The 16704-nt window shown below is 36.0% G+C and overlaps 1 protein-coding gene across 1 annotated transcript in view; it reads left to right on the top strand.

Moving 5' to 3' along the window:
- TTPA (alpha tocopherol transfer protein) overlaps nt 1-14668 on the top strand; it is a 50819-nt gene extending 36151 nt beyond the window's left edge. Inside the window, exons 3-5 of the mRNA XM_001379280.4 lie at nt 4968-5161; nt 7376-7486; nt 11325-14668. Coding sequence (XP_001379317.1) covers nt 4968-5161; nt 7376-7486; nt 11325-11498 — 479 coding nt within the window. The 3' untranslated portion in view covers nt 11499-14668. The remainder of the gene's footprint in view (nt 1-4967; nt 5162-7375; nt 7487-11324) is intronic.
- Nucleotides 14669-16704: the final 2036 nt, after the last annotated feature.

Below are 16704 nucleotides of genomic sequence, written 5' to 3'. Positions count from 1 at the left end.
ATAACCATTATCTCTTTTACAGTTTAGCTTTAAGAAATTGAAAATTGAAAGATTTATGGAGTGCTCCCCAAAAACCAGGGTAATGTCTGACAGAGGAACTCAAACTCCTTACCAACAAATGGAATCCAAAGAAAATACTAATATTAGCTACCTTGGACTCTGTTCTTGCTTCCAAAGAATTTGGAGCTTGGGGCTGACAATTTTTTTACTGAGAAGATTAAGAAACTTTAGTAACTAAAACTCTGAAGGAACGAGTTTAAAAACAACTTTTGCTGGTTCCCTGGGGTGTATTTCAACCCTTTCTGAAAGAAAGGGGAAAAAATAGAGATTTTAAGTTAAAACATCACATCAGGACATGTTCTTCCCCAAAGTAGAGAGAGTCAGAATTTTCAGTGGAGTCATAAACTGAGAGAAATGGAAAAGTGGGAGTAGAGTTGGGGAGAGATGGGAATATTGGACTAACTTCCAGCACAGCAGCATCCAACTGAACAGTATTGAAAAGCATGATGAAATCACTAGAAAATATCAGAAGGCTAGCATTTGAGGAATTATTTCTCCACATATACACCCTGATGATACATATTATTGAGAATACACTCTTCCCACAGAAATTGTTTTTGTTTGTGAAAGAATGAGCCTTGGGTTTATAAGAGGAGTGATTTGTTGCTACTTTTCTTATAAGGCCATTTTATTAAATATCTTTCTTAGAAATTAAGCATGTATTCTGTCTATTATTGACAAACATATTAATATAGTTTCCCAAGCAATTTTTTATAGATATTCAGATGTACAACAGAGTACCTCGAAACTGAGATAGCATTGCCCAGGGGACACCCTTCTCATGAATTTGGAGGAGAGGGATTCCCCACAGGATTTAAGGATATATCAGAGAGGAACAGCTAGGGGACTCAGTGGATAGAGAGCTGGGTCTGGAGAGGGGAGGTCATGGGTTCAAATCTGGCCTCAGACATTTCCTAGCTGTGTGACTTCCTGGGCAAATGACTTAACCCCAATTACCTAGCCATTACTGCTCTTCTCTTATAGAGACAATACCTAGTATCAATTCTAAGATAGAAGGCAAAAGTTTAAAAGCTTAAAAAAAGTTTAAAATAGTGGAGAAAAGAAGTTCAGAGAAAGTATTGGACTGCTACTTGAGGTACATATGATATGATTTTTGACAATATAGAAAAGGCAAAACTGCCCTATTCTTATGTTGCTTCTGTTTTCTCTACCAAGGAGAATGACTTTTGGACTAGCAAGGACAAAAAAAAATAGAAGCAGTTTGGGGAATGATAGGGAGTTTATGTCCAAGATGAATAAGGAGATCATAAGAGAGCATCAACTTCACCTTGATGAGTTCAGATCACCTGGCCCAGATGAACTACATCTTCAGGTACTGACAGAACTGGTGGAATGATTACTGAGCTGTTCTCAGTGACATTTTAAGGAAAATAGAAACTTTAATGGAAAATAGAGAGGCAGTGAAGAATTAGGAAAATATAAACATTGTCCTGATGACTTTTTTTTCTCTATATTCTTTTATTTAAGGGAAAAAGTAGAATTATACACCATAAACTAGATTGTTTGCCTTTGATTCTTGGCAAAATTCTAGAATGTGTTTTAGAGATAGTCAATAAAGGTCTGGAAATTAACTAGTAACAATAAAGAGTCAGCATGGCCTCATCAAGAATGGATCATGTCAAGCTCACCATATTTCCTTTTTTAGAAAAACTGAAATATTAAGGGAATAAATCTAAGTCTTCTCATTTTATGCTTATGGAAAGATTTAAAAATGTGGGCTAAATGATAGTACAGTCAGCAGATTGCCTGATCTCAAAGAATACTCATCAATGCTCTTGTTGTCTTGTCAAGAGTTTTCCAATGAGGTGCCCAAGAGATCTATGCTTTTAAACATTTTTTCCAATGATCTAAATAAAAGTATAGATATTATGTTTATCAAGTATAAAGATGACAGAAATCTGAAAGGAATAGCTAACAAGAGATGATAGAATTAAGGTCTGAAAAGATCTTAACTAGCTAGAATTTGGGATTGTACCTTGAGATGTGATGGAGCCATATAAAAGGTACCAATTGGAATTAGGTCCTAAGCTTAATTGTAACTATTACAAAACTCTAGATAGGCAAGTTATTTCACCATTCTAGACCTCAATTTCCTCATCTGTAAAATAAGGAAGTGCCATTATATGGCTTCTCAATACCCTTCCTGATCTTAATCTACCCAACTCTAATTAAAATGAAAACTAATTAGTATTAATGTAAAATCATATAGATATATATAATACCTTATATGTACATTCATTTAGAAATTAGTTTTAGATATTCAGTATGCAGAAGATATGGCTAGATACCAATTCACCTGGGCATGCTCTATAGGAATTAACAGTGTGATATTCCAACAAAATAAAGTATCTAACTTGATCTTGGGATCCATTGAAGATTGATTGTTGTTGTTAAGTTGTTTCAATCATGTCTGACTGTTTGTGATTTCATTTGGGCTTTTCTTGGTAGAGATACTGGAGTGGTTTTCCATTTCCTTCTCTAGCACATTTTGAAGATGATGAAATCAAGGCAAACAGGGTTAAATGGCCTGCCCAAGGCCACACAGCTATTGAGTGGCTTAAGGAGGAGTCTTCCTGAATCCAGGCTCAGTGCTTTATCCACTGCACCATCGAAGGACATATAGCTTACAGGAATAAGGAGCAGATAGTCCCCCTGTACTCTGTCCTAGTCAGAAGCACATCTAGAGTCTGGGGTCTAATTCTGGATATCAAATTTTAGAAAGGAAATTGAAAAGCTAGAAAAAATTCAGAGGGCAACCAGAATGTTGAAGGATCGTAAGTACATGTCATGAAGATTGGTCAGAGGAGCTAGAGGTATTAACCTAAGGAAGAAAAAACCTAGGGATGGAATGAGAATGATAGCTGTTTATGAACATTTGAAAGGCTATCACATGAAGGATTCTATTTGTTCTCTTTGGCGCCACAGGACAGAAATAGAACCAACGAGTCAAAATTGTACAGAGACAAGCTAAGGTTTGATTATATAAAGAAAATTCCTAAAATTAGAGCTATCCAGAAGTGGTAAGTGCTGTCTCAGGAAAGAATGAGTTCCTTCTCATTGAAGGTCCTCCAGCACAAGTGGATATGTTGTAGTGGAGATTTTTTTTAGTATGAGATGGATTATGAGGGGTGAAATTGTCTTCTATATGTACACCCTGATCATTCATGTCACCATGTATATATACCCTTCCCATAGAAACTGCTTTTATTCATGCAACAGTGAACCTATTCTAAATCATCTAATTAAATAAAATTTTTCAAAAAAATCAAACATTTTTGAGGGCCCTTTGAAATCTGAAGTTCTGTGGATAGAATATATACCTAGAAAATTATGCTTCATGATATGGAAGTGAACCCAGGCTCTTAAAGGATCTATCCATGGAAGAAACACTTCACTAGGTCCTACCCAGCAGGCATAGACCTGATGATGGACTGGCTACAGAATAGCCTACTTTTGTTTTGAGATGCTGATTACCAGTTTGGCCACAAAGTGATCAAATGTTTGGCCACTGCAACCCTTAAAGACCATCTGCCATCTTTTATAGGGTTTGCTCACAAAATTACTGGTCCTTGAAGCAAGTTTATCAGAAGGCTGAGTGAAAAAATGTCTTTGTCTTGTGCCATTGAGGGCATAGAAAAGTTAGGGGACAATATCTTCTACATACACACAAAAAAAAGCATCTTTGATGACAGGAATAACCAGAAGAATATCATCCATCAAAACACACTTAAGTGTTTACTGTGAGCCAAACACTGTGCTAAGTGCAGGGAATTCAAAGAAAAGAGGAAATAACCTCATTCTAATGGGAGAAACATATTTACAAATAGATGGGAGATGGTCTCCTAGGTGAAGACACTAGGGACTGTATTTTAGAACATTTTAATAAGCCAAATATGAAAGGATAATGTACAAGAATGATGTGCCAGATTCTCCCACAGACCATCTTTTAAACCTATACCCAGAACCCACAAAATGGAATCTTTTGGTTTTATTTTATTTCATATTGTTCTTATCTTTATTACTAGTAAGGGTGTGTGTGTGTGTGTGTGTGTGTGTGTGTGTGTGTGTGTGTGTTCTAGGAGCTTAGAAAAGTTCCTGAGTTTTTTTTTCCTTGGCCACCAGGGATTCTGGTAGGCAGTGAGATTCAAGTCACAAATCCTATCCCTTACATCACCTAGACACAATATTCTAGTTTCTGTTAACTTGGTCCTTTTCATATACTTGAGTATTGTTGCAGTAGGTATGTCCCTAATAGACTGAAGAATATCATTTAAAATTGAATTTTTCATTTATTATTAAAATTCCAGTTACCAATGGGCTAGCTTTCTTTTGAGCACAGGCATGAACCAACATTGATGAAATGACCTCAGGATTGAAATCAATAAGGTCACCCAGGCATTGTGCTAAATGTTAGGGATTAAAAGAGAGACAAAAGACAGCCCTACTCTCCAGTTGCTCACAGTCTAATGGGGGAGACAACATAAAAATAGTTATTATGTTCAAACAATATATATATACCAGATAAATTTGAAATGATCATTGGAGGGAAAAGCACTAGGCATTAAGGAGGGTCAGGAAATATTTATCTTAGAATATGGAATTTTAGCCAGGTCTTGAAGGAAGCCAAAAGCCAGAGATGAGAGAGAGTGGGGAATGCTCCAGACATGAGGAATAACCGGGGCAAATGCCTAGAGTTGGGACATGGGAGTCCAATGTCACAAATATGAAATGTCGTACTTAGGCTTATAGTCATTTGGGAAGATTTTAATTTATCCTTTATTCCTGTCTTCTCTTGAAAAGGCTTAATTCTTTATAAAACTTATTTTATTCTTTTGGCATTTGATTTAATATCTCCATAGTTCTATAATGTGGTATTTTATTTTCAGCACAATGGGACCCACAGCTTTTTACAGCTTATGATGTCTTTCGCGTAAGTCTTATCACATCAGAGCTCATTGTTAAGGAAGTAGACACACAACGAAATGGAGTCAAAGCTATCTTTGATCTGGAAGGATGGCAATTTTCTCATGCCTTTCAAATCAGTCCATCTGTTGCCAAGAAGATTGCTGCTGTGCTAATAGTAAGTTTAATCCAATAATTTTAATTCTAAGTATTCAATTTAATATTTGCAAAGTGCTTAAATTTGATGTCTTTTTGATTAACTAGATTGAATTTAATAAAAGACAACTATAAAAATGAATTCATTAAAATTCAATAAAGATGAATTCATTAATATTACAATTATTATTTTAAAAACCCTTACCTTCTGTCTTAGAATCAATACTGTGTATTGGTTCTAAGGCAGAAGAGCGGTAAGGGCTGGGCCATGGGAGTTAAGTGACTTGACCAGGGTCACATAGCTAGGAAGTGTCTGAGGCCAAATTTGAACCTAGGACCTCCCCTCTCTAGATCTGGCTCTCTATCCACTGAGCCACCCAGCTGCCCCCCCCCCCCCTTAATGTTACAATTATTAGGAAAACTGAGACTTAAAGAGATTATGGTCACTGTATTCACTATGCTATGCTGGCTCAAACTTAAGTAAGGAATGACATTTTTTTCTGATCTGCTTACTCCTTTTACCTATTGCTTCATTTATTATGAGTGTAACCTCCTGGAGTTACATCTTAAAATTCTCATGGGTGGATACCTGAGAAGGAGATTGGAAACTGAGGGAAAATGGATAGAGGAGAGAAAGAGAGAGACAAAGGAATAAAGACTCAGAGACAAGGAGTTAAAAAATATGGCTACATGTTGCCATACTCCCCTGATGGAATTGAGAGAGGGCTCCACACGTGCCCTCAAACTTTTATTGGAGAGTTTAGGAATGTGGAGTGGGAGGTAACTAATGAACATGTGACATGGCATAGGCTTTACATTGGCTCAACTGACAATTACGTAATCAAAAGAGGAGGAGGTTAATCAAACATGTGACTTGGAAAGGCATGTGGTCTAACAAGGTGTGAGCTGGGACCCTGTGGCAAATAATGTCCTGCTCAGGAATTCTTTTATTGAAGATTTAGAAATAAAATAATCAATAAGTAACATGACCACGAATATGATAAATGAATACATAGGATACAATATCAATACATCAATAATACGTCCATGATGCTAAGGTACCTGGTATGCTACAATGAGTGAAGTGAATGGGAAACTCTGTCTGATGATGGACTGGTTACAGAATAGCCTACTTTTGTTTTGAGATGCTGATTACCAGTTTGGCCACAAAGTGATCAAATGTTTGGCCACTGCAACCCTTAAAGACCATCTGCCATCTTTTATAGGGTTTGCTCACAAAATTACTGGTCCTTGAAGCAAGTTTGTCTGGTGTAATGTGATGAATCAAGTCGTTTGCCTTGACTTTAACTAAAGCATGCATGTAGCACCAGACTATGTATGAGCTTTTGCCCTCCTGGATCTTGAAGGTTTCAATCAAACTATTTTTGCCCTGACCTTATTAAACTTTGTAAAATTTGTAACATATGAATGAATGAGTCCCAAGTAAGCAATAGACTCCTCTCTTTTTGTAAAATAAAGAAACCCACATATGCAAAGATGCATGTAATGGGTCAAGTGTCATGACTTTTCGGAAAAAAAACTGTGTAGTATTGACTGTGAACAGGACCATTTCTTTCCTTTTGGACCCAGAACAATGCTGTTCACATAGGAGACACTTGATGTTTTTTGAATTAGTAGGTCAGAAGTTGATTTGAGGGAAACATATCGTGAGATACGAATTATGATCATCAGATTTGAAATTGGGGTACTTATAGATTATGTGATTGTTGTGACTCTTTTTGGTATTTTCTTGGCAAAGATACTGGAATGGTTTGCCCTTTCCTTCTTCAGTAGATTAAAAGGTTAAATGATTTGCTTAGGGTCACATAACTAGTAAGTATCTGAGGCCAGATTCAGACTCAGGCCTTCCTGACTCCATCCATTGAGCCACCTAGCTGCTCATACCAATGTCCAAGATACATGATGCAAAACTTAGGCCAAGCTAATTATAAGATGTAATGGGGAGTGAAAACAGGTTTTCTATTAATTTTCCCTGTGGATTTTATGATATTTTCCCCCTTGTTTGAATCGTAAGATCTAAATTCCTTGCCTGTTTGTTTATTTTTATCTGCAAATCAGATAAATTAATATTTTTAAATCATAATTCTGATTTGGCTTTGAGGATTATGAATATACTAAAAGAAGTACTTTACTTGTATGTTGTTTGTAATAAAATTGTGTTAATATTTATTTATTTATGCTTTTTTTGCTGACACATTTAAATTTTTTTTTTAAGGACTCCTTTCCCTTAAAAGTTCGTGGTATCCATTTGATAAATGAGCCTATAATCTTCCATACTGTCTTTTCTCTGATTAAACCGTTTCTGACTGAAAAAATTAAGCAGCGGGTGAGTAAATATTTTCAAATCACTTTTCTATGTTAATATGCAAGTTACAGTTTTGCAGAGCATATCTCTGGATCTTAGGCACCTAGATGTTATGCAGTGTTGGAACTAAAGTCAAGAAGACCTGAGTCTTCTGAGTGTGAATCCTGCCTTAGGCCAGTGGTATTAAGTCATTTAACCTCTCTTAGGTTCAGTTTCCTCATGTGTAAAATGAAAATGATAACCTGCCTCATAGGTTTGTTATAAGAATTAAATAAGGTAATTTATGGAAAGCACTTTTCAAACATTAAAGTTCTACATGAATGCTATCTATTATTTTTATTATTAATAAATGCACTAATAATAATAAAATATACTAATTATTCAGCTAATATTGATTTTTCATAAAAAGGTAAAAGGCAATAATATATCTATCTCAGTTGCAAAAAAAAGTAGAAAAATATTAAACTGTTCCAACAGATAGAAATTAGAAGTGACAAAATGGAATCGAGTGGTTTGATTATACAAAATTAAAAGGCTTCTGTCAAACAGAACAATTCAAACAGAATAAGAAGAAAAAATAAATTGAGAAAAACCTTTGTGATCAACTTTTTTCTTTTTTTTTTTAAATAAAAGTTAGTCGTCTGCTTTAGAAATGCTTGGGAAGTGATACAGAGGTCTGGTTCTAGGGAAGATAAGCTAACAGTTCCCCCATATGAGAGCCCATGGTCTCAGGGGTAGAGTTCAAGTGTAGAAGATGAGGAAGAAGGCCAAACAAGGTAGGGCCAATGTTAGGAAAGCCTGGATCTGTGCACAATTAGGCAGAAGTTTGACACCGCCCAAATCCAAATGGTGGCAGTGTCTCTGCTCCTTAAACACTTCTAAAGACGGAGATCCTTAAAAAAAATGCATCTTTTGCGATCAAAGGATCATTGATTTAGAGCTTAAAGCTAGAGATCATCCTAGTATCATTCCCTCCTTTTACTGATGAGAAAAATATTTAAGTGACTTTTTAGTCAGTGGCTGAGTGGTATCAAAGCTGGATTCAACCGAGATCCTCTGGCTCCAGATTTACTTTTTCCATTGCACCAGAAGGATGTAAAAATAATACAGCTTGCTAATATCATGGGTGGGGTTCTGATATTAAGTTGGAATCAAGCAGTCCTAAGACTTCAAGATAATAATTATAAGGTGCTCAGTATATTTAAATATTTTCAAATGTAATATATAGATAAATATACATATTTATATATAAATAAATAAAATATTTTAAAAATATTTAACATAGCTTCACCTGAATCTCTCTTTCTGAAGCTTGAAATCTTTTTTTTCATGTTTTATGGAACCAGGAAGTACCAATTTGCCATCATATTTGTAATTCTTTCTATATCTAAAGATCCTTATAGAGTCTGATCATTCTAAGAAGTGAACTGAATGAAAGACCAAAGACCAGTAAGAAAGTTAGTTCATCAAGGAAAATACCCCAGCAAACAAAAAAGTGCTATGAAGGGGGCAGCTCGGTAGCTCGGTAGCTCGGTAGCTCGGTAGTTCAGTAGTTCAGTAGCTCAGTGGATTTAGAGATGGGCTGTCCTAGATTCAAATTTGGCCTCAGATAGTTCCCAGCTGTGTGACCCTGGGCAAGTCACTTGACCCCCATTGCCTAGCCCTTACCCTCTTCTGCCTTGGAGCTAATACACAGTATTGACTCCAAGATGGAAGGTAAGGGTTAAAAAAAAAAAAAGTGCTATGAAAGACTTAAAATAGGAAAGGAAAAAAAATCCAACCAGTTTTCTCCCTCTAAACTATTCAACAGAACCCGTTTCATTTTCTTATTTGAGTTTTCCTGAACCAACTTCAACCAGTTGATCTTATTTTTAATTTTTGAGGGCCATCAAGAACATAAGAGCATTTGGGCAATATGTTTGATATTTGAAGAGAAAATTATTCTTTTTGTAAATTTTAATTTGATTTTAAAAAAGTATGTCTATTGTCATGCAAAACACACTTCCATATTGATCACTTTTGTAAGAGCTAAGTCATTCATAATCAAAACCTCAAAATAAAACCAAAGATATGCAGATGTGAAGGACGACTCCAACAGTTCTTTCTCTGGAGGTGGATGGCATTCCCCACCATAAGTCTCTCAGGATTGACCCAGATCAGTGCACTGCTGAGAGTAGCCAAGTTTTCACAGATAATCATCATCCAATATTGCTGTTATTGTATACAAAGTTCTCCCCACTGAGAAAACTATTCTTACAATAGAGTGGTCTTTCAATTCTTTCTCTCATGATAGTACTTTTTAATACTCAAAGTGATGAATTTCAAACACATATAAAAATGAGGGATTCCAGACTTTTAATTAATGATAATTTTCCCTTCATTTCTAATTGACCCTAAGAAATACATGACATTATTTTAGCACAATATACCCAAGATGTGTTTTAAAATATCTACCATCAACTTGTCTGATTCCAAGGATTTATTGAGCATCATTCAATAGAGTACTTTGCTGAGAATCAGTTGTATATCTGAAAGTGGAATTAAGAAAATGTGAATTTTATATTATCTTATTTTTCGTTCAAAAAGAAAAGGAGATTCCATTTCAACCTATCCCCATGCATTTCCCACATAACTATAACCGTGAAAAGGGTTGTAGGGATTCCAAAGAATCAATATAAATGTTGAATGTTCCTGTATTTCAAAATTAGGAATTGACTCTTAAGACCATGGCTCCACAAGAGATCTCCAAGCCCTTTGATGGGAGCCCTGAAGGCAGGGATCTAGATGATGAAGTGTCACCTCTCTCCTTTACCCCTCATCCCAGCGTCCAGGGCTCAGTGCTGGAAATCCCTGAGCATACCAGCCAACCTATCTGGGGCCTTTAGTGTGAAACAGAGATTAGGACTCCAAGAGAATAAATTTTGGATTGTATACGAATGAAAATTTATTTTGACTAGGAAAGTAATAAAAAAAAAAATCATCCAACAACAAGTCTCAAGTTGTCCCTGGGGAAGTTGTAGGAACATTTTGTTGAAAATCAAATAATGGGATATTGTAAAAAAAAAAACAAGCCATAATGATTGTATCTGATAGACATTCTAATGACTCAAGTCTTAGGGGTGAGTTCTTTAATGAATAAACATGAATGGAATCCTCTAAAAAACAAATTAGGAATTGATGTCAGAATCAAACTAGGTTCAAAATTGAGGGTAGTATAACCTTCAGTACTGCTATTTATATTAAATACTGGGGGTTTGGAGGCAGCTGGGTGGCTCATTGGATTGAGAGCCAGACCCAAAGATGGGAGGTCCTGGGTTTGAATTTGGCCTCAGACACTTCATAGCTGTGTGACCCTGGGCAAATCACTTAACCCCCATTGCCTAGCCTTTACCACTCTTCTGCATTGGAACTAATACACAGTGTTGATCCTAAGATGGAAAGTAAGGGTTTAAAAAAACAACAACTAGGAAAGATGTATAATATAATATAATATAATATAATATAATATAATATAATATAATATAATATAATATAATATAATATAATATAATATAATATAATATAATATAATTAATATAATTAATATAATATAATTAATATAACATATGATACAATATATGATATGATATGATATAATACATGATATGATATAATATATGATATGATATGACATGATATAAGATATGATATGATATGATATGATATGATATGATATAAAATCTCCATCTCATATCTTTTGAGTTGTTAGAGCATCCCTGTTCTACACTGTCGACTTTTGGTTGGAAATAGGTTTCTTTGTATTTCTTGTATGTTGAAAAAGGGGAAGAACAACACTTTCTAAAACTACTATTTCTTTCAGATTCATATGCATGGCTGTGATTATAAACAAAGCTTATCCAAGTATTTTCCAGACATTCTGCCTCTGGAGTATGGTGGGGAGACGTGTTTGATGATGGACCTTTGCCAAGAGTGGAGAGATTTTATAATGAAGTCTGAAGATTATCTCCTTAGTATCTCTCAGGATATCCAGTAACACTTTACCATAAGAGACACTATAAAATAGGTTGTACTCATTCAAATCCTGGAGAAATTATTCTCCATGGTATCTACATGGAATAATGGCCTTGCACTACTACTACCAAAAGCAATCTTCTAAAATGTGAACTTCAGAATGTGAAAAGTACTTTGTTGTTGTAGGAATTGTTTATACTGATTTTTTTCACTAATTTTTAGAAAATTGGGTCATCACTACACCTTAGAAAGTATTAAGGGAAATTGTTGCATCTTTATCTTGAATAGGGTGTGTTAAAGTTAGGCATGACCAGGTGAGCTCCATTGTAGGTAAATCGCATGCTTTGGCATAGATTCCAAAGCAATCCTCCTGTCCTTACCTAAATAGTATGAAGTCAGTTCCCAATTCAGTAGATCCTGTGGAGTGACTCATCAAAAGGGAGAGAGAAAAAAAAAACTCATTTATGGTAAACGTAGTCCAAGTAGTTTGATTATGATAGAAACAAGCAAGTTTGGAATCTATTTGTGACTATGAAGTTACTTCCTCAGGCTAATGAGATAAAGAGGGAAAAGAAAGAATTTGTCTCAGGGAAATGGCATTTTAGCTGCTTTACTCAATGAAATACCTTTGCTGAAACATGACAGAGTTAGGTACTAGCGATCTATGTGAAAGTACTCACAGAGCTCAGGCAAAAAAAAAAAAAGTAGAAAATATTTCATGTATTGCTAATAGTGTTCCAATCCTGGCTTGTGTGTGTGTGTGTATGTGTGTGTGTGTGTGTGTGTGTGTGTGTGTGTGTGTGTGTGTGTGTGTGTGTGTGTGTGTGTGTGTGTGTGTGTGTGTGTTTTCCATAGCTATGTACTGTTTTTTAGTACTATCAGGCTTTTAATTTTTACTACTGGATGAAATAATACTTTTAGTTACTACATAGGTATAGGAATTTGGAAATAGTATCCATTTGTCTTATATAAACTAGTTTTAAGACAAGCACCGTACTAATTGGATAATAGAAGGCTAAAATTGAAGAATAAGAGAAATGTTCATAATATGTCATATAGTTGGAAGCAATTTGACTTAGTAGAGAAAAAAACAACAACAACATTGGATTTAGAATCAGAAGACTTGGCTCTAAATCTGAACTTTTAGTTACTAGCTAAGTAACTCCTGGAAATTTTCTGGTCCTGCTTCCTCATTTGTAAAATTATCAGGTAGGATTGGAATTCTAAAACCCCTTTTTAGCTTACTGTGAATCCCATGATTTTAGGAATGTCAATTGTCAATCTAGATTTTTTTAATAGTAGTAGCTGTGCTATTAAATTAAGAGGCCCTAGAAATGTTATTCAGTCTGCTAAAAATTAATGCAAGTCTATTAGGGCCCCTCTATCCACAGGGTATATTTTCCCAGACCTACTACAAATGGCTGAAGCCACAAATATAAGCAAACACCTATTGACCCTCATATATATGTTCTCTCTCTCTCTGGTCCTGTCCCTCAACTTGGTATTCTGTGGTCTCCTAACTGATCCCCCCCCCAAAAAAAAAACTCTTAAAAAAAAGTGAAAGCAGAAGCAAAAGAGACCTCGTGCTACCACAGGTGGACTTTTGGGCTTTGGGTTCACTGTGATCACTGAAACCACACATAGGGGCCCAACTGTAATTAAGATACACTGTCCACACTTTTCTTAGTGCAAACACATTAAAAGAAGAAAATAACTCAGTCCTTATATTTAATATATTAATATTTGTTTAATATTGATTTCAAATTATGATTCAAGGTTCTTCATTTGCTATTTTGCCATTTTTTAAATTTGTTTCTTGAATTTTAAAAAAGAAAAAGGTTTTGGAGCTGCCTTTTCATACAAGTGAGTACTGGCTGTAATGGGATCCTTGTTGAATGGTTATAGAAAGGGGTTTTCCCCCCTAGTATAAGAAAAAAATACTCTTACTAGGTGACCCTGGTATTGTTGATGCCATGTAATGAGTTATGTCTGTGATCTGTTTACATTATTCCTATTCTTTTCAAGTACACAAATCTCTTTTTAACCTTCAAGAAATAAGTATCATGATATTAATTAAGAATGCTGCTATGAATTAGGTCAATGAGATAGTATCAATCACCATGGGAAATTCCCCATGTGGGGACTCCCTCCACCAATATATTTCACAATTTGTGTTCATTAATCACAATAGTGTCTACACATATATTTATATTTTTCTAAAATATTTATAAAGATTTATTCAGTCTGTACAAGGCTTCTTGAATTTACAGATTCATATGTGGATTCACAGACCCCTTGCAAAATCAGTGGCTCAGTGCCTCAGAGACTGGGAACCACTGTTCTATAGGAATGTCATGAACCCCTTTTTTAAAGTACATTTAACCTTGGTTTAATGGTAGGAAATTGACCTCAATTATCCCATTTCTCCTTCCATTTCTAGGAGGGAAATTACATCAGAAAATTGTCTTTCTAGTAAAAACATTGCTTTCTTATAGTCACTTGATGGATGTTTGTAATGAATGAATGTTGTTTATTTCTGTATGGCTGTAACATTTACTCTAGGTCTTTGGTGGTGTGCTTACATGATTCTTCAGTGGGTATTTCTTCAGATTAAAGCACATCTATCTGAAAGCTTTCTTTATGACAGGAAATTAATTCTAAAATTGTTTGTATAAAATATGAACATACACTGAAGAAACATCATAAAGAATGCTTTGAAATGAACAGAGAATTTTTATGATGTGTAGTTATTGCTGTTTTTGTTCAGTCATTTTGGTTGTGTCTGACTGACTCTTCATGACACCATTTGTAGTTTTCTTGCCAAAGATACCAAAGTGGTTTGCCATTTCCTTCTCCAACTCATTTCAAAGATGAGAAAACAAAGGCAAACACAATTAAGTGACTTTCCCAGGGTCACACAGCTAGTTAAATGTCTGAGGCTAGATTTGAACTTGGATCTTCCTGATTCCAAACCTGGCATCTATCTAATGCACTACCAACCTACCCTAAGGTTGGGTAGGCAGGCTGCAGTAGAAATAGTGTCTGTGTATTTGTTATTTTCCTGTGATTATACCAAAAGTGCCTTTAAAAGAAAATTAAGTGTTGAATCTGATAGATTGAATTGTACAAAAGTCAATTTTTTATTTGTGTTAATGATACTGTTCATAGAGTAATAAATACATTTCATATAAACTTCAGTATCCTGGATTTAAAAAAAATATGTATACAAGGCATTTTTTCCAAGAAATAGTTTTCTGCCAACAAAATTAAGAAGCATGCTCAGCAAGAATGTATTATTTAAAGTTTTAGGCCCAAGGTAATTAATTTCTTCCTGCTGCTCAGCAAATATTCCAACAATTTCCCCCAACTGGCAGTTGGTACATATTTAAAGATTATAAGTTATTTTTCATATAAGCTAAGCACAATTTTTTTTGTCTTGACCTGTGATTCTATAGGTATAAAGAAGAAATAATGTGAAGAAATTTTTTTTATCACACTCCTCAAATAATGCATTCCAAAATCTGTTCTCTACTCTCCAATCCCTCAGATTTTTCTGTCACTGCTAATTCCTTGTCAAACTCAAATCTGGATTTTTTTTGGCCATCATCCTACTAACATGCTACTGAATTGTGCTGACTGGGTCAGCACTGCAAATGTTTATGTTATTTAATCTCAGCTGGGCCCTCTTGGCAGCAAAATTATCCCTTTCCCTAATTGATTCCCTATTGCCCTTCCCACAGTCAATTTCGCATTTTTCACACACACAATTTCAGACTTTCTCTTCTTAAGATTTCAAGATCATCAATGACACATGTAAAACCCAGTGGAATTGTATGTGGGGTATGGGAGGAAGGTAAGGGGAGGGGAGGGAAAGAACAAGAATCTTGTAACCATGGAAAAATATTCTTAATTAATTAATTAAATAAAAATTTCAAGAACTTAAAAAAAAAAGTTCAAGATTATCCCTTCTCTCACCTTAACAAGATGCTTCACTTCATAGTTGACAGAGAAAATAGATGTCATCATGAAATCTCTCTTTATCCTGATTCTCAAATAAGAACACATGCATACCTTCACATACAAACATACTTTGAATGGCCTCCTTAGCTTTCATGAAAACTAATATCATCCATCTATATGTATATTACTCTCAAATCGATATAGCCAGTCTTTGTCTAGCTTCTAAACTTTGTAATAGTGGGTTAGTCTGGTGGTAAAAAGAGAGAGGGAGAAGGAGTAGAGACCTCCCTTCTCAAAGCAGGGTTCAGGGGAGATAGCTGCTGTTTAACTTGGCCAAGGGAGAGGAGAGGGAGAGGGAGTAGTTCCCCCCCCCCCTTCAGCCTCCCCTCAGTGATGGCTGCTCAACCTCAAACTGCCTCTTGACTTCCCTCTACTACTAAAGTCTTTCCTCAGAGAGAGAGAGAGAATTAACCTCCCCCCTCAAGCTGGAACTGGTTTCCACTCACACTAGAGTCAGTTGGAGAAAGACAACAAACTTTATTCTAACTGACCAATTTGGGAATAACACAAGGAAATAGTTATGGGAAGAGGAAAGAGGGAAAGGTGTCCCCATTCTAGCTATCCTTACCTCCCTCCTCAAGTTGGGGAACCCAGGCCTTGGCAGCCTTGGGCCCTGAGAGATTCAGGCTTGGAAGACCCTGGTCTTGGCTCCCCTGGGTACCCATCCATACCCAGGGCACCAGGAGCCATCAAGTGATCTTGTCAGTTGCTTGGTGTCTTCTCCAAACTGGCTCCTTCAGTTGGGAATTGGTGGGGGGAAGGGTGTCCAATCACCAGGAGAAAGATGTAAGTCTTTCCTCAGGAGCAAAGTCTTGACCAGACCTTTTCTTAGGCTGTCTCAGGATTGAGAGAGAGAGCTCACTGCCTCTCTCTGACAGAAACTCTTGCTCTCCCAAGATTCCAGAACATCTCCTGAGCCCCTCCCCTGCTGTGACTGAAGCTCCAGCAATTTCCCAGACTATAACTTGTGGAAAGGAAACTAGAAATAAGTTCTGAACTTTCTGCCACTGTGTTGGAACAAGCAACAGTGGAAATATCAAGATAGAAGAAATTGTCAAGACTGACAGTTGGTGGAGGAAGGGGCAACTGGGAGTGGCAGTTGGATCTTGTGACTAGTACTTCCTTCCTGCCGGTCTTACTTCCTTCCTGGTGTTGGAGGTGGGAGGAGTAGAGCTTGTTCAGCCCAGTCTGGAGTGGAGTGCCTCTAC

Source organism: Monodelphis domestica, chromosome 3 (genome assembly GCF_027887165.1).
Source record: "Monodelphis domestica isolate mMonDom1 chromosome 3, mMonDom1.pri, whole genome shotgun sequence".
NCBI lineage: Eukaryota > Metazoa > Chordata > Mammalia > Didelphimorphia > Didelphidae > Monodelphis > Monodelphis domestica.
This window is presented reverse-complemented; position numbering and strand designations above follow the sequence as displayed.